The sequence below is a fragment of the Perissodus microlepis genome, chromosome 10, assembly GCF_051167445.1.
Source record: "Perissodus microlepis isolate ML-2025 ecotype Zambia chromosome 10, ASM5116744v1, whole genome shotgun sequence".
Lineage (NCBI taxonomy): Eukaryota > Metazoa > Chordata > Actinopteri > Cichliformes > Cichlidae > Perissodus > Perissodus microlepis.
This window is the reverse complement of record NC_140470.1, coordinates 27,120,966-27,143,711: the sequence shown is the minus strand read 5'-3', so window position 1 is coordinate 27,143,711 and position 22,746 is coordinate 27,120,966. Positions and strand designations below refer to the sequence as shown.

At 40.3% G+C, this 22,746-nt stretch overlaps 1 protein-coding gene across 3 annotated transcripts in view; it reads right to left on the bottom strand.

Annotated features, from left to right (window-relative positions):
* myo7ab (myosin VIIAb) overlaps positions 1 to 22,746 on the bottom strand; it is a 52,392-nt gene that overhangs the window by 8,064 nt on the left and 21,582 nt on the right. For all 3 annotated transcript variants that reach the window (XM_084940872.1, XM_084940873.1, XM_084940875.1), the window contains 21 exons: positions 20,721 to 20,879; positions 19,908 to 20,000; positions 19,005 to 19,099; positions 18,701 to 18,785; positions 18,080 to 18,298; positions 14,802 to 15,119; positions 12,507 to 12,716; positions 11,267 to 11,443; positions 11,092 to 11,181; positions 10,133 to 10,260; positions 8,441 to 8,567; positions 7,233 to 7,352; positions 5,871 to 6,044; positions 5,364 to 5,591; positions 4,422 to 4,592; positions 4,223 to 4,340; positions 3,997 to 4,123; positions 2,817 to 2,986; positions 2,545 to 2,735; positions 517 to 641; positions 274 to 431 (listed from right to left, as the gene is read on the bottom strand). In XM_084940872.1, the coding sequence (XP_084796998.1) occupies positions 274 to 431; positions 517 to 641; positions 2,545 to 2,735; positions 2,817 to 2,986; positions 3,997 to 4,123; positions 4,223 to 4,340; positions 4,422 to 4,592; positions 5,364 to 5,591; positions 5,871 to 6,044; positions 7,233 to 7,352; positions 8,441 to 8,567; positions 10,133 to 10,260; positions 11,092 to 11,181; positions 11,267 to 11,443; positions 12,507 to 12,716; positions 14,802 to 15,119; positions 18,080 to 18,298; positions 18,701 to 18,785; positions 19,005 to 19,099; positions 19,908 to 20,000; positions 20,721 to 20,879 (3,283 nt within the window). The remainder of the gene's footprint in view (positions 1 to 273; positions 432 to 516; positions 642 to 2,544; positions 2,736 to 2,816; positions 2,987 to 3,996; positions 4,124 to 4,222; positions 4,341 to 4,421; positions 4,593 to 5,363; positions 5,592 to 5,870; positions 6,045 to 7,232; positions 7,353 to 8,440; positions 8,568 to 10,132; positions 10,261 to 11,091; positions 11,182 to 11,266; positions 11,444 to 12,506; positions 12,717 to 14,801; positions 15,120 to 18,079; positions 18,299 to 18,700; positions 18,786 to 19,004; positions 19,100 to 19,907; positions 20,001 to 20,720; positions 20,880 to 22,746) is intronic.

Genomic DNA, 22,746 nt, shown 5'->3' with positions numbered 1-22,746 from the left:
AAACAACAGTGAGAAACTTTTGTGGGGAGTTTGGTTGACAGGTGTGACTGCAGGCTTGGATGCCTGTAACATCCACTCTTACCAGTAGCAGTTTATAAAGAAACAAAATGAATATTTATCAGAACTGAACTGAGCCCTTCACAACACCTCCACTTTCTCATATGGTCCCTTGGGAAAGTTATTTACCTGCTCTGATGTAACAAAAGCACCAGAGGAAAAAAGCAAACAAGAAAGCCAAACAAATGATCAATCACGCCCTCTGCTAAAGGATATCTATGAAGGCAAGGCAGGCCTCCTGGGAGAGCTCGTCGTGAGCCAGGACTTTCTTCAATAGAGGCTGTTTGAGAGGTTCGCGGGTGCAGCTCCACAGACGCTCCTTCCCTCGAGCTTTCGAGATCACCACCCTGCTCAGAGTACTCTTTGGAGGAGGCCTGAAGAACAGCGGTTAGAAGAAACTTTCACGCATATTTTTAACATAATTTGTACTTAAAACAGCCTCACATTAGACTTAGTTACCTGAAGTAGTCGTAGGAAAACTCCTCCAAAGTGTAGGCCTTAGATTTATCCTCTTGGTCCGAAAGGTTAATCTGGGACAAACCGATAGACTCGCGCCTCTGATCAGGAGTCATGGTGACGAGAGCCTGAGAGACAGTAAAACAGGAGGAAGATTGGATTTTTTTCACATTTGACCCTTCCAATTGGTTAATTCAGCAAAGAACATCTACATATTTCAGAGCATTTTCTAGGAAGAAAAAATGCTTTTGGGAAGTTAATTTTCCTTTTAATGAGCAGCCAATACCTGGAGTTCAACAACCACATCCCTGTTAAAACCTTCCTTTCAGAATCCGTGAGTTTTTTGCTTTTAGTGTGTGGTTTAAGCACTTTTTCTGTTACAGTATACCAAGCAGAAAACTAGTGATGTGCTTTTGATGATAATACAATGTGCAAATTCAATATTTTTGTAATATTTTAGTGTTTGACACTTTGTAGACAGCCATTAAACACACAGCTGGCTGCACAGAGAGACTAGCATATATTTATTTTGGTGTTTTTTGTTAATTGGGAGAAAAACTGCTAAAAAAAAAAAATGGTGGACAGCTAATAACTAACAATTGGAGAGACAGCAGCTGCTCACATGGTGCTTTAATCAGGTTGTTTTCACACGTGTTGAAAATATATGTGCAGTGAGGATTTTTTGTGTGTAAATTTTAATTAATAGATGACTGGCAGTTTGGTTGACATTAATTAAAAAAATAGCAAAGCTGGAGTGTTGACAGGTCAGATCAGCAGTTTACACAGTTTAAACGTCATGGTCATTTTTATTTTAAAGGATTTGTTTGACAGCACTCATTGCATTGGCCAATACTTACAATAGGAAACTTCAAGGAACTCTGAAACTCTAAGAGAATTTCAGGTTTACACAAGTTGGGAAGGCCTCTTGCAGCCATTCCTGAACAACTGCAGTTTCCAAAACCATCAGTTCACATAATTTTATGTAGATACAAGTAGGGCTGGGCCATATCATACCGTTCACAGTAATACCGGTATCATGTTGGGCAACGATAAGAAAATGAAATATCGCGATAGAATATGGGTAAAACGCGCATTTGCAGTGCCTTTGTTTTCATACGCACATGCCAGAAAAAGCATGGCAGCGACGGGGAATAAGAAGGGCGAAAGCAGATTGTTGAATGAAATAGATGAACCAGAATTGGTTTGTAAAAATGCTGCAACTTCACAACAAAGCACTATTTTTGGTAGAGCATGCAAGCGGACCGTCGTTATTACCGTTTTTTTTGGAAAATACGGCACACTTAAAATCAATCCTTTGATTTTTCTGAAAGTCGACAGTGCCCCTTATAATCCCGTGTGCCTTATGTATGAATTCTGGTTGTGTTTACTGACCTCAAAATGATTTTATGTGGTACACAGCGCTCAAAAATCTGTCAAATGTTTTAGTACGACTTTGCTAAGCTACGAAGCCGCACCGCTTGATGGATTGTTGGAGCATTACGGCTATCGTAATGCGGATATGTAACCATGTTGCCAAGTTCTAGAAGAAGACCCAAACTGTCACCCTCAAAAATGAGAGAAAACCGGTCATGATGTTCAGGAACAATCCAGGAACCACCAAGGTTCAACCTGTCTCTATGTGTTAGCCATGCGACAGAGTGGCAGCCTGTCCAGAGTGTACCCTACTTCTCGCCCTAAGACAGCGGGGAGAGGCTCCAGCGCCCCCGGGGCCCTAAATTGGATAAGTGGAAGAGAATGGATGGATGGATTGAGAAAGTACCGAACATTAAAGAAGCCCCTGACACCTTCATGCCTGACAGAAATTTGCTGCTGCACACATGGATAATTCAAATGCCTTAGCTACAATAACCAGGTATGTCTACACACTGTTGCACAGGGACATCCTGAAATCACTTACACTGGAAGAACTGGTTAGACTTCCAGTTCTGTCCTGTAAAAACAACCTGCTGGATTAAAAAAAACCCTTCCAGCAGAATCTGGAAGACATGTTATTTTTCTGACCCCACTTACCACTATATCATACTGTGGTCGGGTGATAGTAGGTAGCACATAGACACAGTCAGCAGGGAAGTCCCCTCTCTGTTTGGTCCTGTCATTGACGCCGTGTGCCCAGCCAGAGTTCATCACATGCTCTCCGTCATGTTCGTCCAAGATGATCAGATCTCCTTTAGCAAAACTCAGGAAGTTGGAATCTACCCCTACTGCCGGGTGAGATGACAAACAGATTAACCGTTCTGCTCCTAAAATCACCTTTTTATTTCTAATTCATCAGTGAATCTTACGTGGGTTCAGGCAGTCTAGCAGGCCCACCACATATTTGGACTTCTTCCTTAGACCCTCGAGGAAGGAGACCACCAGGTCGCGGATGTCCTCTGCATTGTTGGAGGTGAACGTATACTCGTCTCCTTTGATGGTGGCCAGAGTGAAGCTCTGTCCCTGGAGTTTACCCCCTCTGCAAAGTTAAACTTTGCTTTAACCATGATAGTTCAAAATATGGACAAGATGCAATTCTGACAAGCAGAAGATCCCTAAAAACTTAAAAATGATAAAAATATATTTATTAAGTAATGATTACAATCATTTGTATCAGCACAGAAGTGAAGAAAGTCTTGTTTGGAATTAAACATTATGTATGTAAATAATTTTTTTTTAACATATTAAAGAAGTATTAAAGAATGATACCATCTCTGATTATCTTGGTTGCCTCCAAAATAGTGTGGCTTGAGAATTAGCAAAACTGAATTTAGCTAGCTAGGTTGAGGAGCAAACCCTGTTTATTCTGGCTAATGTTAGCTAAAATATAGCTTGCCTGCTAGCATGTGCTAGTATTCAGTGATTTGAGTCTCCATGACAGAACTGATTGAACACCTTGAATTTTCCACATCTTGTTTTGGGATGAAGTATGTAAAACAGATTTCATTTAGATGATGCTTGAATGTCATTTTAAACCAGATATGACAAATGAGAAACCCTTCTTATACTTCAGGCTTACATGGCTAGCAACTTGTCAATCACAAGCTAGACCTACTCTAATTCATACTATGACCTATTCTCCCATTTTATCTAAATGGGATGAGAGTTTACAAAATACACATCATGCTCTGTTCAACCAGAGGTGAAAGCAATGATTAAGACCATGAGCTCATCAGGAAAGGTTTTTCTGAGGTCATAAAGCGACACAAGAGAGCCATTAGGCTGTTTTCTTATAGACTCTACATAATCAGATTTCTTCAGCTTCAGATTTAGAAGTTGTTGTGGGAAGACGCCATTAATAACCAAGATTTTCCTGACGTTAAGACAATTCAAATCGATTGTTTGTTTGTAGAGAACCTTTAAGGTCAATATAAATGCCAAGAAACCAGCAGCAACTAATTCACTTATTAACTTTGTACAACTCAAATATACTTTGTACTTTATTTTGGGGTGCCTGTCATTTGGTGCATTTGTGGCTGTTTGTCATACCTGCTGCTGGACACAGCCATGATCTCTGGGAAAGAGAGCTCGAGAAGGACCTGCTCCTGTTCATCCACAAAGTAAACGCCAGTCCAGTTCACCGCTACGATAACATCATTCTTGGGCAGGCTAGGCCCTGTGAGCAGATGTGGTCACATCCATTAAAAAATATCCACAACCGCTGATGGGAACAAAGAATCTAGTAGTTTAGAAAGAGGTACAATGTTTTACCAACCAGAGAATTTGAAGGCCTCGTAGAAGCGGGAGAAGAGTAAAGGCCACTTTAAACGAGCAAAATCCACCACATCCTCCTTCACCTTCTGCGTATTTACCCTCCTTTTCATTTGTACTCCCTGCACAGTGAGCTATAGTTAGATTCTCCCAGAAAACAGCACAAAATTAAGACTGGTTTTCATCACTCGACCAGCAGGTACCTTTTTATGGGCGCTGATGATGAGCTGAACCCACTTCTCCGCAGTCTTAGTGGAGGTGATTTCTCTGTCGGGGATGTAGGACGGAATGAGGCTGAGCAGACGATCCTGGAGGACCTCGGAGCCGTAATCCACGTAGTACTGCTGAGAGGCCAGTTCTGCCAAGTCCTCCTCCTTCAAGACAGACACAGGGTGAAGCGATGGTCAGGAGAAAGCAAGCCCAACACCTGAAACCTGCCTTCAAATGTTCTTCAAAGTAGACGAGATCATATCAGGAGAACCAGATGAGCTCATCAATATACAGTACTGTGCAAAAGTCTAGAGCTACCCCTCCTTTCTGTATATTTTGTAAATACGAAGTAGTTGTCTGTTACTCTGCGTTGGCCCTGCAATAGACTGGTGCCCTATCTGGCACTGGATGACGACCCTATGATCGGATAAGAAAACTGGAAGAACAAAGAAGGATGAGTAGATCAAAAAGCTGCAAAACTAGCTCAAGCTCTTCTGTCACGGCAGCCCTCTGCATGTCCCCCATCCTCTTTGTCTTCAGTCTGGCAGCTCCATCCTTTGTCCAATATCCACTATCCCTCCTCTGTACATGTCCAGACCATCTCAGTCTTGTCTCTCTGATACACTCAAGGCCTTGTCTTATATTGTTATAACAAAATGCAAACCTTGAGGCTTTAAAGTGCAAATTCCAGAAACCAGTGGGTGATACTACTGTCGTTACAACCATACATTACATAATGGTGCTTATAAAGTGCTTTTCTACTTAAATGCTCAAAAACCTTTCTTACTACAAGACTCATTCTCCCATTCAAGTGGGTTTAATGTAATATTCACACAGTCATACTCCAGTGGATCCATATGGGGCGAACTCAACGTTCAGTATCTCACCCTCTTTTACACAAAGCATGCAGAGTTGCGAACAGCTCAGAGGCTCACCCTCTCACAGCGGTACTCTCCGAATTTCACCCCCCGGACGATCTGCTGATAAATGAGGTTTGTGGCAACGTAGTCCTCGGCAGGGTTGTGCCAGGGGCTGAAGATCTCCTTCCTGAAGAACAGCCTCCAGGGAGCATTCCTCTCCTGGGCGCCTTGCTCCTTTGCGTACTGCTCACACTGCGAGATGGCGTCCATGACGTGATCGTTACCGCTGCCCAAAGACGACACCTGATGAACACATACTTGCAGTTAAATAACTCCATGAGATCTGAACAAACTGACTAAATGTTTTCATTTTAAAAAATATTGTTCATTTAAATTTAGTTTCAGTTAGTTCCAAATATTAGTTTGATCATTTCACTTAAGTTTGTCTTCCGTGTTAGATTTAGGAAATTCATAATACACACGTGCAGACGTCCCAGATGAGCACCAAAGCACGTTTTCTGACAAACGTCTTAGTTATAGTTAACTGTTATAACCTCGCTGTCAGTAGAGCCTGTGTTTTACCTTGTCAAACAGAGCTATGTACAGCGAGAAGCCAAAGCGATCTTTCAGGTTGATTTTGTCCGCCAGTGCGTTGCACAGCTCGCTGGCTGTGGTGGCCGAGTCTGCGAGGAGTGTCTTTGTGGTGCCGTCCATGAATGTCACGGGGAGCATGATGGGCTTCTTAGACTTTGTGGCCTGGAGGGAAAAACAATGAGACTCATGTTCAGACAGGCAACAGTTAAGATGTCCTACAGCTGTGCAGCATTGTGGTGTTATAGGCTCACTTCAAAATATAAATATTACAACCTCTACCATCCAACCACCTGTAAAAAAAAACCCCATTATTAATATTAAAGATAATTAACCTGTAGAAAACCACAAAAAGAAGAGATGAAAAAGTATAACAAAGTATAAAAAATTCTAATTTAATTTCAGTTTTTGATCAGTCATTACAGATTTAAATTTTTTGTTGAGGTCTTTAATTTGTGATGTTTGATTGTGGTTATTTTGTTTTGTAATTATTGGTTTTGTGTGGAATAAATAAACGTTTATCCTTTATTTTTGATGTCTGCCTCATTTTTGTGGTTACTGAATAGGAGAAAGAGCGAGCTGCCTCCTGAGAAACATGAGTCAGAAACTGACAAAGAAGGTCAGAAGGTTACTGCTACAGTCCTCTTGATCCAAACTTTAAAATTCGATAAATAAAATTAAAATTAAAGAAGGACCAATGGCTTCTTCCAGATCACATGAGTTGATGTTTTATTGAGAATTTAAGAGAGAATAAATATAGTAAAGAACACTGAATTTTAATAAACTAGCTACATTTAGCTGTTTTTTGTAAAGTTTTACAGTTTACGGTAATTTGACGTAAAACATCGTCAGGCTTTCTAGATGTTTCTTCATGTATGTAATGTAACATTTTAAACACCTGAAAAAAAGTATAAAAACTATCTTAAAATCGTCTCCGTTTTCAAACCAAAGTATGAAAACCAGTGGAATGATATGAAAATATTTATTATAATATCACATTTAGCTCTCAGTTATTTTCAGCTAATTCTAGTTTCTAATATTTAATGCTGATATTTATTACAGTTATATAGTTATAGATGTATTTCAACAAACAGTTATTATTTAATACAGATTTTAGCTAAACTGGACACCACTCCCTCAGCACACAGTGAGCTTTGTAACTGTTACTCAGTGATAACAGTGACAGCATTAGCTACATGCTTTGTAAATTCCTAAAAACCACAAACAGAACAACAAACGCTGATCATCTCATCAATTTACTGTTGCAAATGCTTCCAGTTAAAAGATGAGACACTTGACAAACTGGATTCACTGGCTGGACTTGACGACACAGAGCAGAGAGATTTTTGGCACCTGCAGTTCCAACCAAGACGGCGGCTGCATCCGAGTGCGGTTGACAAACGTCCTCCTCAACCTCTCCTCGCAGTAGGGAGCGTAACCCGGAGGACCGTTTTTCAAAAATGTCCGTAGATACTGATAAAAGAGCAGAGAGAAGAGAAAATATTCATCGTATTACTGACATAAAGGCCGTTTACAGCCCTGAGCAGATTAAAGATTAAAGGTGTGAAATACCAAAGGCACTGACACACTGCACACAGCATTATATTTATTCTGTTTACATAAATGAAATCAAACTCATAACTCAATTTTACTAAAATCAGTCAGAAAAAAAGTTATTTAAAAGTTTCTAAAGCTAAACGTGATTTTCAGATGTAATATTTTGTTTTGAGTCAGACCAAAAAAACCTATGTTTTTGTTAAAAATGAATTCTTGCAATGATCAAACTGCAGTTGAAATCCTTGAGATTCTCCCTTTGACTACTTTATTTTAAGCTTTTACTTCTTTGAGGACTTAAACTGATTTTCAGCCATCAGACCTGCTGATGGTGATGGTGGAGACGGACAGACTGCTGTTTACTGACTGAATGCGAGTGGATCGAGTTATAGATCTGTCCCATCTGCTCTCCTGGACTGAAATCCACTGCCGGAAAACAAAATATTATATCTTTGTTCTTAGTGTATATGACTTTATCTTTTACACATGTCTGCTTTGGATTAGCTGGCTGACCAACATTAGTAAAAAGGAAGAAACATTGTTAGGTGGCTGATTAGAAACATCAGCCACATTTGAAACCCGGTCGTGTTTTTTTTTTTTTTTAAATTTCTGTTGACATGCTTATTTATTGCAGTTTACCATTATTTCTTTATTTTATGGTCAAATTTAAATCATCTGTAATATATTATTATTAAATTAATTTTCTTTTTGTTCCTGACCTTTCATGTGTAGTACAATTACATGGACGAAAATAATGGTACTGCAGGCGGCATAGGGACGAAACAGTGAGTACCACAAAACACTTTAACCAGGCAGTGGTGGGCAAATATCAGTAACGTGAAGATACAAGTGAAAAACTGAGCGTGTAAAAGTGCAAAAATGGTGACACTGCAGTTACAATTGTGGTTATTTTTTTTCCCATTTCAGTTTTTTAAATGAGTTGCAGTTTTCACCAGTTAACCGTGAGGTTTTATCATCAAGTTTCCCATCAGAAATACGTTTCTTACTTTGACGAACTTCTCGGAGGGGGCGAAGCAGCCCACGCAGAGGGACAGCAGGATCCATCCGCGGGCGTGGCTGCTTTTGGACGGGTTCTGGCTGAGCTGCTTGCAGATCTGACAATAGATCTCGTCTCTGAGGCAGAGGACAACATTCAACAAACAGATCAGACGCCTTCTTCAATACACGAGACAGTCACCACAGCTAAATCAAATTAGACCCCATTTAAAAAAAATTTCCAAAGCGGATCGGCCAGCATCTGGATGTAGGGACTGTGTTCCTGCAGCGAGGTGATCTATAGCCAAATATTCCATACAGAACATACTCCAGGTCTGCTATGCCAACAGCATAAAATGGTTTCTATTTAACACTTACAGAGAAAAATAAAGTTGAATTAAAGTGAGAATGGACTAAACACTAATGTTTCATTTTGACAAATATGTGGCCCGCGGGCTAAAACTAGCCCACCAAAGGGACCATTCGGGTCCGCTAGAAGTTTCAGAAAGTAAGAAAACAGCAGTCGAGTCATTAATATTGTATATATAATACTATAATACTATGTATATAGTCAGATATATACATAAAATGCATTTCTGTTGTTACAGTGTTGATACTCTGTAACAGTCATTCTCAACACATTGTTTTTACAAGCTTTGGTCATTAAGTGCGAACATTTCTAGAATGTGGATCTTTACAGTGAATCCACTAAACAAGCATTATCAGGCCAGACCTAAACATGTGAAAGGCTGTGTACTCGGCTCAGAGCTGTGTCTTTAAATTGCTAAAGCCCAATGAACCCGAGCTCAACAGATGCTGAGGCAGGACTCCTCTGGCAGTTTCTAAGACCCAACAAAAGATGGAGAGTGACCAGGTTTTGTGCTGAATCTGAATCATTTCTCTGTTTCCTCCAATATTAAAAATTCTTTCTGTTAATAATTTGTAATTAATTTTACTTTGGTTTCCAAATTATCTTCCCTTTTTAAACTAATCATCCCATTTTGTTTGAATATTACCGTTTATAGCATTAGTTATTAATTGCTGAGTTACAGGAGATTTTCTGTTTTTGCCTTATTTGTGTTCCGTCTTTGTGAGAAATTTATTTTTCTTTTCCTTTAAGCTTCTTAAACTGTGTTGCAGCATCTCGTATGTGGGCTTCCTCTAAGTTGTGAATTTAGAGTCTCTAATAGTTTACAAAACCATACAGTGGAAAGTGACTCTCTGTGAAGCAGACAGGAGGAGTATATGTCTGCAGATTATGAGACCTTTAATTTTGACTGTTCTGAACGGTTGTAGTAAATGCACAAGCCAGAATAATCTCAATAGCTTTAAATTAATAAGATATACTTTTAATAATCATGGTATGAAAGTAAACCTCTCTCCACACTAACTATTCAAGCTCCACACTCACAGGAGTAACGCTCTCCACACTTGAATTTAGCCGAAAAAGCCATCTGATTTCAACAAACCTATACATTTCAATTCAGTGTCATCTTCAAGACAAAATCTACAATCAGAATAAATCTTGAAGTCTACAGTGAAAGTTTTTCATCAACTCCAGAGAACAAAAACATCAGTGCGTCATTTGCTTGGTCCAAAAACATCGATAAAGCATCGTCATGCTGCCGCAAGCAACATCTTCATCCCTCACTGCTGCTTCTAGGAGCAGCCTCTATTTAGTGCCGATGACACTCATGGGTCACCTGAGGGTGGGCCGCAAGATGCCGTTGCCGATGATGAAGTGAAGTTTCTCCAGGTTGGAGGTGGGTCGGTCCTCCAGCATGCTGTTTCCCTGGAGACTGTAGTCCCCCTCTGTCAGCCGCCTGGTGACCTGCCACCAGCGTTACAGAGAAAAGCATTAATTTGAAGGTTTTGAGCTTAAATTTGCAGAATCCAAGAAACATTTGGATTTTTTTTTCAGTCTTCGGGCTGTCGGCTATAGTGGTAAAAAACTTCCCAACAAGAAGTCTACCCCAGCTGTTGTGGTTAAGAGGTGGGGTACACCCTGGACTGGTTACTGATCCATCACAAGGCTAACGAAGAGAAAAAACATGGGCCCTCACATCCAACTGAAAACCACCAGGTAACCTAACAGGCTTGTCTTTGGATCTCTATGTTATCAAGTCAGACATTATTTATGTAGGTACAGGGAAAATATGCAAACATTACAGCAAATGTAGGATCTGTTCAAGGTGAGGCAACAGTGCAACACTGCACCGGTGTGCACCTTCAGTTTCCCGGTGTCCAAGTGTTATGCCTATAACTTCTGTTCCCCGAAGGAAAGGAATGAAGTACAACACAAATAAGATGGGATATCACACCTCTGCATGTCCTGGCTGAAGAAATCTCTATTTGCAGCTTTAAGGCAGATGACCTGTGATGACATGCACACAGGCTCATCTGCACATATACAACACATATAATATGGGACACATATACACACCCCATAGAACAGCCACCAAACTGGAGTCACCACTGACGGTACTGACTACACCGCCATTTTTGTCCAGGTTCTCCCATTTCTTTTGTTTAAGTTAGCACTCTTTTAAGGTTTGGTTATATACTGTTATCACGTCACCCTATGATTAAAAGTGGAAAACATGGGACATGTTAAATAAACTATTTACCTAGATCAGCTGAAAAGAAGTGATGTGTTTCTCACCTCCTCAGTGATCTTGGACTTCCTCTTCAGAGTGAGTGACACGAGTTTATGCCTGACGCTGTTCCTCTTCTGGCTGTCTATGGAGCTGTTCTGTAGGTACAAACAGGAGATGACATTTTGGAGGCTCTGACCTGACAATCTGTAACGACTCATACAATCCCCAGCATCCTCTCACCTCTCCGTCCACCTGCAGCTCCTGCAGCTCTCGCTTGTAGGTCCTCTTGCCGAGGGTTTCATAGATCTTTGTCATGACGGGGATCTTCTCGCTGCCGTCGTTGATGACCAACGGGCATTTAGGTTCCGGGAGGTCGCCCATGAACCTCAACACAGTGATCCATACAGCTAAAGCCGCCTGGAGGACAGGTCAAATATGGCAAATAAGAAAAACTTTTTTGAAATCACCTGATTTTTCATTATACACGTTAGAGTGATTTCAAAATTATTCTACAGCATTATCTCTGATTTATAAAAATAAATAAAAAATCACCAGCTTTGAGACTCTTTTTGTGCAATGTTCTTCCTCCCCACCATTGTGAGGTTATTGCTCGTGGGAATCATCTGATCTCTCTGGTTTCTCTCTAACACTGTGGGGTCTTTACAGTACAGCACAAAGAACTTTGAGATAAACTGCTGTTCTAAACTAATTTTGAATTCTGAAATGTATAACTGTGTGTGTGTTTTTGGTGAACTCTTATTGCTATTGGGGAACATTTTTTGCATGGTTATTTATTCAAACTAAAATTCTATGATTGTATTACTGCAGATCACAGATCTTCTGATCAGACCTCCATTACCAAAAAAGGCCACGACATTAGATACATTACTGAAAAGACACTGATAATGCACTTGCTTGAGACACACATGGAAAGTGTTTGTGTGCAAATCAATCAGTGTCTCCATTCTCAGTTTTAGGAGTCTGGTGCATAATTATGCACTTTGTTTTATTCAGCTGCTATGCTGTAGGTTACAGCCTATATTGTAGCACCACTAGCAGTCAAGAGTAAAGCATTGTAAACATTTTTGTAGGCCAGTGTTCGAAGCTCAGAGGATTTTAGTTGATCCTTCACATGTCTGAACTCTGACTTTCTGCTAACGAGGAGTTACAAGGTCCCTTTGTGTAGGTGACTGTTTTGCCGTCTCAGTAAGAACTTTCTAAGATGATTGGATTGTGTTATGTGTTATAATAAGAAAATTAACTATTTATTCATACCAAAACTAAACTGAAAACCCAACATTTTTGGTGATATGGTTGTGTTCTCTTCTTTTTCCAGAAAAAGGACAAAAAGAGTGACAGTTTAACTTGATTTTTTCGCCCAAAACATATTCGTAATTCGTTAACACATAATACGAATAACTTAAATAGATGATCGGGGGCTGTAAAAGGCTTTGGGATTGAGATCGAAGGTCAGCCTCACCAGCTGGTCTCCTTCGTCCTCGTGGAAAAGCAGAGGTTGTTTCAGTGGCCGTCTGATGTAGGTGTGGGTGGAGACACCCTGGAAGTAGGTGGCTGCAAACTTGGAGAATTTATACTCTGACAAATCCTCCTCTTCCTCGTCAGGTAACGGGGGAGCCTCGCTCAAAACCTCCTCTTCAGCTTCCTCACCACGAGGCGTGTTTTCCAAATCCTGAGAAACAAAATGATATGTGAGAGAAATTTCTAGGAGACAAAAAACAGAAGAGCTGAAAGGAGAGTGAAACATTTAAATCAGCCAAAGACCAGAGACCAAAACACTGAACACTGTTCTCGGTGAGGACCAAACAAACCATCCACTTCCTACATCTAAATAGTACTAAAACCCTCAGTGTAGACTAGGACCATAGCATCACTAAGTCTGAGGTGGAACCTGGTGGTGTCGGCTGGACAGAAACAGAATGTCTCAGAGGTTTGGACTCCGGGAACTGCCTGCATACTTTTGCCACATGAGCCGGAGCATTGCCGTGGACCAGGAGGAACCCAGGACCCACTACACCAGCATAGGGTCTGACATGGGTCCAAGGATTACATCCTGATACCGAACAGCAGTCAGGGTCCTGTTGCCTAGCCTGTAGAGGTCTGTGCATCCCTCTGTGGATATGCCTTACCAGACCACCATTGAGCCACTGTCATTTGTGAAAGATGTTGCAGGCAACATGATTGGACCTTTTCATGTCTGTCACATGTGCTCAAAGTGAATCTCATCTGTGAAACGCGCGGGGTGCCAGTGTTGGTCCTGCCAATTTTGGCTTTCTATGGCAAATGTCAGTCAGGCGCTATGATGCCAGGCAGTCAGCACAGGGCCCAATAAAGGAAGTCAGCACTCAAACCACAGTTTTTTCAGATTTTTTTGGTCAGACATTCAATTCAATTCAGTTTTATTTATACAGCGCCAAATCACAACAACAGTCGCCTCAAGGTGCTTTATATTGTAAGGTAGACCCTACAATAATACATACAGAGAAAAACCCAACAATCATATGACCCCCTATGAGCAAGCACTTTGGCGACAGTGGGAAGGCAAAACTCCCTTTTAACAGGAAGAAACCTCCGGCAGAACCAGGCTCAGGGAGGGGCGGGGCCATCTGTCGCGAATGGTTGGGGAGAGAGAAGGAAGACAGGATAGAAGACAGAGAAGAGAGACAGAGATTAATAACAAGTGTGATTCAATGCAGAGAGGTGACTGAAGAGTGAGAAAGGTGACTGAAGAAGAAATACTCAATGCATCATGGGAATCTCCCAGCAGCCTAAACCTATTGCAGCATATCTAAGGGAGGATTGAGGGTCACCTGATCCAGCCCTAACTATATGCTTTAGCAAAAAGGAAAGTTTTAAGCCTAATCTTAAAAGTAGAGATAGTGTCTGTCTCCTGAATCCAAACTGGAAGCTGGTTCCACAGAAGAGGGGCCTGAAAACTGAAGGCTCTGCCTCCCATTCTACTTTTAAATACTCTAGGAGCAACAAGTAGGCCTGCAGTGCGAGAGCGAAGTGCTACAGTACAGTATGCTAAAGTACTACAAGGTCATTAAGATGACATGATTATTTAAGACCTTGTATGTGAGGAGCAGGATTTTGAATTCAATTCTGGATTTAACAGGGAGGCAATGAAGGGAAGCCAATAGAGCAGAAATATGCTCTCTCTTTCTAGTCCCCATCAGTACTCTTGCTGCAGCAATTTGAATTAACTGAAGGCTTTTCAGGGAGTTTTTAGCACATCCTGATAATAATGAATGACAGTAGTAGCCTAGCAGTAATAATGTGTGAACACATTCACACCAGTGGCCTGCGGGAGGTCATTTTGTGGCTCTGGCAGTGCTCATTCTGTTCTTCCTCGCACAAAGGAGCAGATACTGGTCCACTGATGGGTTAAGAGCCTTCTATGGCCCTGTCCAGCTCTCCTCAAGTAATTGCCTGTCTCCATGTTCTTGACATTGAGATAGGAGACACAGCACACCTCTTGGCAATGACATGTATTCATATTCCATTCTGAAGGAGTTGAAGTATTCATGCAACCTCTGTAGGGCCAAGGATATTATCTTTATATTATTTCCATCATAAATGCATGCAGGGGCATGCACAGATTACCAGAAATTAAGGAAATTACATATTTGACATTTCCTGGAAAAAAATCCCAAGAACCCTGTGTGTCCCCCTCAAAAACCGGAGGGGGGAATCCTAGCTAATGGATGATTTAATCAGCCATCTTTTCTGGACTACAAAACCCACATATACATACTTCAAAACCAGCTGGTGCCTGTCCATCCTGGTTGGGCAGCGGCCCGGAGTTCCCCAAGAAACCAAACATACGGTCAACCATGTCCGAGTGGTCGACTGGCTGCTCCTTCTCCCTCTCCATCTGCTCCAGCAGCTCCTTCTTCCTCCTCGACTCCTCCTTTTCCTCCCGCTCCCTCTCCTCTTGCTGCTGTGCCAGCTGGATGAGCCGCTCCTGGTGTTTCCTTTCAGCCTCAGCCTTCGCCCGCCGAACTGTCATCTGGTTTCGCAGCTGCTCCTCCTCAGCCAGGCGCTGGCGCTCAGCTTCCAGTCGATGCTGCAGCTGTAGAGGGAGGTGAGAGGAGGAACAGAGGGACAAGAGTTCACAGAGGAAGATGGAGCATTATGCTTACATTTTCTCTGTTATCTTATTGTTTGTCTTGCTCTCTATTAACTGTTAGTCAAAACTAGAGTAGACACTAATCTAACAAATCATTATCATTAGATAATAGTCGACAAAGATTATGAATATTGTTTAAAGCTGAACACGACATGAAGTATGAGCTATTCACAGAAGAATAAATCTAAACTTCTACACACTAACATAACCAACAACGAATAAAAACAGCGCAGAGGTCAACACTGTAACACTCTGACACATGAACATGTTTAACATGATAACACGCAGCAGCAGCCGCCTCTGGTCTGTCACCCGCTCTGCTGTGGTGCTCCTAGAGAGCTCACGCTCTTCGCTTGAACTGCAGACATGTTTGAGAATATTACAGTTCCCTGAACGTTCAATTTAATAAGAAAATGAGATTAAGCAAACATTTACCAAATACAATATTTTATTTAACAGTCTTCAGGGGAAAAAAATCATATAAAAATAGCAATTTTACCCTGAAAAAGTTGAAAAGCTAACAAACATTTCCATAGTTTACAAAAGCTGTTTTCACATATAAATTCTGGACAATTTCCTGAGACTCAGATCAGGATATTACCCACATTTATGCTCTCAAAGATGCAGCACACAGGGGAAAACAGTCTGCACCGAGCAACTGGAAATACTCTGAGAACCAGCATGTCAGCGCTGGCAGGTTAAAGACTGACCTGACTACATGGGACATTTGCATTCTTACATGTGAATCCATCGAATCGTGTTTATCACAGCTCAGAGCTGCAGTGCATGTATGAAAACAGCTTTACAGACTTTTACATAAAATCGCTGTAACATAATGTGTTAAAAAATAGTTTTATGGTGACATATTTTAGGCCAACAGAGTTTAATACAGAAAGAATAAATACAAGAATATATAAAGACAAGTGAAACAAAACTTAAAGATCTAAAAAATTATTTAAACTCACACTAACAAATCCTGGCTCAGAATGGGCCTTTGAGCCATGACTACCCTAAACCCAATGAAGGCCAGCAGAGGCAACTCATGTGACCTAACCAATCACATGATGTGAGGGTGGCTTGGCAACTTCCAGGACCACCACCAAGATGACAACCCCACTCAGAGTTAAATACCCAGGACTAATATTTTCATCTTATGTCTGACCACATGATAAACCAAAATGTCCAACCTTTATTCCAAGATGGCTGGACGCTGTGTAAAATGTAAATAAAAACAGAATCCAATGATTTCTAAATGTCATAATCCCATATTTTATTCACAATAAAATACAAAACAAATCAAATGTTTAAACTGAGACATTTTACTGTTTAATGAAAAATATTAGGCAATTTCTAATTTGATGGGACCAACATGTCTCAAAAAACTTGGAAAGAGGGAAAAAAAAGGCTGAAAAGTAAGTGGCAATAAAAAGAAACATATAGAGGAAAATCTTTACAACTAATCAGCTTATTTGGCAACAGGTCAGTAACATGATTGGGTATAAAAAGAGCTTCTTAGAGAGGCAGTGTTTATTGGGAGTAATGATAGGCAGATGTTCTCCAAAAATTGCTTTTCAAAATAAAGTTCCTCAACGTAAAATTGCCAAGACTTTGAATATCTCATCTTTAATGCACATTATATCATCAAAAGACTGAGAAAAATCTAGAGAATCTCTGCGCAAGGGACAAGGCTAAAAATCAATAATATGCCCATGATCTTTGGGTCCACAGGCACCACTGCATTACAAATATGTATGAGTCTGTCATGGAAATATCTGCATGATCTCAGGAACACTTTCAATAATAAATGTCCCAACTTGTGTGCAAGTTGGGGTTATACATTATAACTGAATAAATTACATCCGAACCAAGCATATTTAAAAAAAACACATACACACACATTAAACATTTTCATTGGAATGACAGGGATTTCCTTTTGAATCCAAAAAAGAAATAAAAAATAACTTACAGTGGTGGGGTGGTCGCTTTTTTAAATAAAGCCTGACATGACTGATACAAAAATCAAAAGGTAAGATTCAATTATGGATTATTTTACTACTTCATTGAATCATTTTGCTCATTGTAGCAAATAAAATGATTGGTGATTAGAGGCCTCTTATTTATCAAAGGATGAAATCAAAGGATTTTTGTAACGGCACGCTGACGTTTATATCAACTCCCTAATTCTTTAGTGGCTGTTGTCGCAATTAAGTTATTCACATAATTGCTATTCTCATGAAAATGTGAAGCCAGAGCCACCAGAGCAGCTTAACATAAAGAAATAGTTTTTTCTGAAGGTAACAAAATCAAAAAGTGTTATTTTTAAAAATTATTTTAGCATTAAATAAGATAAATGGCACTAATAAGCGAGCTATATGTTTCTGACTGAGATTCATTTGGATATTGTTAGTACAGACTGTATACAAAATGCTGATCAGCCACAGTGTTGATAACCACTGCTTACTAAATAGGACTCTTAATGTGATCTTAAGTTACAAAATTGACATTATTAAACAAGGCATAAAACTAGTGACTGAGGCCATAAACTCATCAAAAAGTGTTTAATGAGATCATAAATCAAAAGAGGCTATGAGGTTTTTGCAAACACAGGACCCCCTGCTCTGGTGAGGTTTAAGGCACTTCTGCATTGGCTTCACTTTTTGGAGCTGGTAGCTATGTAGATCTATACTAAGTCTGTAACTTTTGAACAGAAGCTAGAGGTGAACCCTTTTTTTCCACTTATTATGCTAAGCTAAGCTAACTGGGTAGACTTGAAAATGATATCGTCTGTCTCTTCATCAAAGTAACAAACTTGTGTTCAGTTGCATCTAGCACAGATGTTCTCGTCTTCCTGACCCGCCTACAACATGATTTAGGTAGCAGTAGTAAATGTAGTAACTATTTACCTCTGCCCTGAGCCTCTGGCAGAGGCGTCTGGCTATCATGCCCCTGGTGTAGGCCTGGATGGTCAACACGGCACGAAGACGCCGCCAAAATGCCTGCCGGATGAGGAAACCGCGGCAACGGGCTTGGATGAGAGTCACGCGAAGGCGAGTCGTCCGGTAGCTTCGGTAGTACTTCCTCGACCTGTAGACGGCCTGGAGGCGCAAGAAGCCGGACTGCATCTGAAGGAGGGGAACGTGTTTGACAGGTCAGGGATTATTGTTATGTATTTAATTTGTTTTTTGTTGGTGTTATAATTGTTTATATTGGACACCGTGTGGTGAGGCTCTCACATGAGTACATCTTGGGGAAGGAATGTTTTCACATGTGTTTAACATTTGCAAGAAGCAAGACTGTAAAAATGACCAGGCTCAATTTTATGCAACTTGGAATAAAATAAAGAAAGAGCTACCACTGCACTCTGTCTTGTTTTAATCTGATTTAAGAAGACCTTGCAAATTTGAAAACAAAAAACGGAGAGAATAGATGAAAACTGGGAGAAACAAATACATACTGAGGCTTTCAGAATATTTCAGTGCATAAAAAAACTACAGAAAAACAGGCTGTTGATGTAGACGACTCACAATTTGGTAATTCTTTCTGCACCGGTAACCCCTCCAGGCCTTCTGAATAACAGTCACAGCGCCCCTCAGTCTGAGGAAGTTTGTCCTTGGAGGAGTGACAGAAGGAAACAAACTAGATTTCAAACCTTTATCTTTGTAGGTTAAGACAGAAATCTCTTTTCATTACTCCTTTGCTTCACGCTGTGGTAAACCAAAGATATGTATATATGCTGGACCTAATTTTACACTTTAAGGAAGAAGAAAGCATTATTCCAATGAGCTACAAACACTTTTGATATTTGGGAATCGTCTACAAGTCGCTTACCTCTCTTTAAGCCCACGCACAGCCTTCTGGATAAGGATGACCTTGTCGGTGATGGCGTTGTCCCTCTCTATCTCCAGCTGCATGTCGTGGTGATCCTGAAAGGAGACAAAGTGGCAAATAAAGAAAAGTTATTAAATTATAATATGCAACAAAAAGGCACAGTATCACGTAGAGCCCTTTTGCCAAAACTATGTTTAATAACTTAAATAAAACACTTGAAATTAGCTTTATAGGAGCTTGTGTTTTTTGCCTTGGGGACCCATACTGAGACAATTCGGCCCATTTTAAAAAATGTATACCTTCATTAGGAATGACTGAGGCTGAGAGCTACATTCAGAGTATGGAAGGAAGAAAGTCTAGAGGGAACAAACTTGAGCTATTAAACTAAAAAATGTTCTTGGTCATCAAAGTTTGATGATTTTGCTTTTATTAGAAAAGAACAGTAGAAACAGCCAGGAAGTACAGCATTTCCACCTAGTGTATACCCTAACCACATACGATTGACCTGCTAGGATGGTTTGCCCCCTCAAAGTGTCTGGTTGGGGATGACAGTAGTGAATGTCATTGACTGATTGAGCATGCTTGTGTTTTCTCTTTTTGCTGCTATGTTAAAAAGAACCTGCAAAATCAAAAAAGTTTATTGAGCTGCAGAAGAAATCCTGTGATTAATGAACTAAAGACCTTGTTCAGCATTTACACAGATGGACACTGCAGTGAGCTTCATTAAGAAGGTCTAAAACTTTTTTAAGGCTATCAATGTTTTGCTTTGTTGTGCATAAAAATGACAGCAGAAAAGCCTTTTGCTACATCACCAGCTGCCTAAACTGTCTAATATTCTGCCGAATATTCAAAAGTCTTTGGATCAAGGCCTCAGTAAGCTAACTTTCACATGAGGAAACCAACCTTTAGAAAAATTTTAGTCTTTCCAATCTGCCAGTCATCATGTTTTCCCAGCCGAGCCTGGACTATTTGCTGACAGGTTCCTCGTAAGTCCTCCTGGAAAGAAAGAACTAGAAATAATGACTCCTGACATGAATTTGTACTTTGTTTTAAGGTTTATCATTGAGATTTTCATCAGAATTAAGGAAACGTTGAATTACAGTCAGTTTAACTCTTTCGACCTTAGACACCTACTGGGGTAACCCTCGTTTCTCTTCTCTGAACTTTCTGAGCTGTCATATTAGATTTCCTGCCTATAAAACAAAATGACTGATGTCAGGGGGATCTTGGAAAAATCCAGAACAAACCACAACTTTACTGATATATAGTAAAAAATGTCAAAACTCATCATTAACGCTATAGGGCAGGTCATCAAATGTTGTCTCAATGGGGGAAAGAGTTAAGAAGGTTATGTAGCAATGTGTCAGTTTTAAATTTAACAAACATCTATTAAATATATCCAAATATATTTTTTAAGTAAGTTAATTTAAGGTCAAAATTCATTAAAGACAGCTTCAAATACTTTCCAAACCATATTCACATTTTTAAACAATGGTATGCTGCTGTAAATATACCGTAATTATATTTGATACAAGACTGGAAGCTCAAATAGCCTCTACACCGTGTTTTATATGCTGTATTAATGTGGATATATGCTCTAAAAATCCATCATTCTGTAATTTAAGTAAAAGATTCTTCAATAATAATGATAATATCTCAGCTAAAATAATCTGTCAGGACTAAGCAGTGAAACAGATGACTGATTTTAATGTTGACCTGTATGTGAGCAGGTTTGACGCCAGGCATCAGGACTCGGTAACGATCCACAAATTCGGCAAAGGTGTATCTGATTGGATAACCCGCCCGCCTAATCCGGATGGTCTCCATCATGCCAGAGTAGCGCAGCTGACGAACGCACAGCTCTCGATCAAACAGCTGAGAAGGAGAAACAAGCATCCAGTGTTAAAACGTGAGTTAACCCTTTTCTGCAGTGCCTCCTGATGTGCAAATGAAGGCTTATAAAGGTTTGGGGTTCAAACCAAAACTAAATCTACATCATGCTAAAGTGGGCCACACAATCACTGGTGAGCTATAAGCTATGAATACGTGAAATTAGAAGCTTACAGGCCCAGTTTTATTTTAGTTTCAAACTAATGTTTGTGATGCTTGTGTTTTAGACCATTTCTATAATTTCAGGGGCGTTAGTTAGCTTATCGTAGCTAACTACGTTTCAGGAAGATAGTTTTCCCAGCCAAAATGTAGTCCTACTGATAGTCTTATGTTACTGCAATAATACTTTTTATGACTTTTTATGACTGTATGTTCAGCATTATGAGTGTTGAGTTTTTTATGAGTTTACCTTCAGACAGAGCTAGCGTTTTCATGCTGTAATAAGTTTTTATGCCGGGTATATGCTAAGCTAATTTAGCATAATCAGTTTTCTCATTTAACTCTACAAATATGAGAAAGTTTAATATTTATATATATGTATATTGTGTGATAGGAAATATTTAGACCCTTTATATAAGTAAAATTTCTACTTTAGTAGCCTAACAGTATGAAAACTTTACTATATAACAGAGACAGTCTGTTTTCACAAGGGGGCGGTGCTATGCCGTGGCTGCACTCTGAACTAGGGTGACCAACTGTCCTCTTTCCCCCCCTTTTCACATTCTGTCCGGGGGGTTTTCGAGATTGATAAAAATGTCCGGGTTTTCCTGTATTCCGACAGAGGACCCATGTGTGTGACGTCATCCCCGAACTGCTGCTTTGTGAGCGCTTGTTCTGCGCTCACAGATGGGACTGACAGCGCGCAGCAACGCGCCTAATGATGTTTAAACGATCCCAAAGCGCAAGTGCATCTTTTCAGGCGAACTGCAAAAGAGATTTCCCTCATACCGACCATAGCTGGACTGACCATCGGGCATACCGGGCGGTTTTGTTGTTGTTGTTGTTTTGTAACGGTATAAACAATGAAAGGTGGTGGATTGGCCAGATGCTGGCCGGTGTGTAAAAATAACTCAGTTATTTGGTGGTGTCTATGGCGGAGCTTCCACAGAGGCCAGCAGGTGGATGAGTGTCAGGTAAACTGAACTTCAGGTAAGAAGTTATGACCTGCAGTCTATCTGGGTCAGATATAAACCAAGTTTAGGTGTAGTTTATTTTCGTTGTGCTGACTTTTTACAGTCAGTTACAATAACTCAATCTGCGTACTAGCTAGCATGACGGAGTTTCTATACAGCTGGGTGGGTGCTATGTTACTGATAGTGATATGATATCGGTTTGGATATGTGGTGAGAGGGAAACATGAAGATGAAACCAGGAGATGTCCTTACTGAATCATCAGAGCTGAACAGGTGATGGAGAAACAGGATTACCTTTTAGGTGACATGAATGAGTTGAAGGGAAGTTCTGAACTGTTTCAGAGAGACAAATAACACCAGGATCCTTTTCTATGTAGCTGACAGCTGGTAACTGTGTCAGGGGCGGGTCTAGCAAAGTTTTGCCAGGGGGGCAGGTGGGGCATTAACAGGGAAAGCGGGGCACAATGAAATACTTTTCTTTCTTATTCTCATTTAAAATGTCTCGCTTTTAAAAAATAATTATCTGAATCTTACAACCAAAGTTCTTATCTGATGTAAAATGTATAGAAATCATACATATACCAACAAGACAGTGTACATCACTGTCACAACAGCGTTCGTTTTCATTCAAAGGCTTTATGGCTTTTCCTATAATACCTGGTGGGCCGGTCTCTAGTCAAAATGCCCTGGTCAATTTTTTGTCCCAGTCCAGCCCTCAT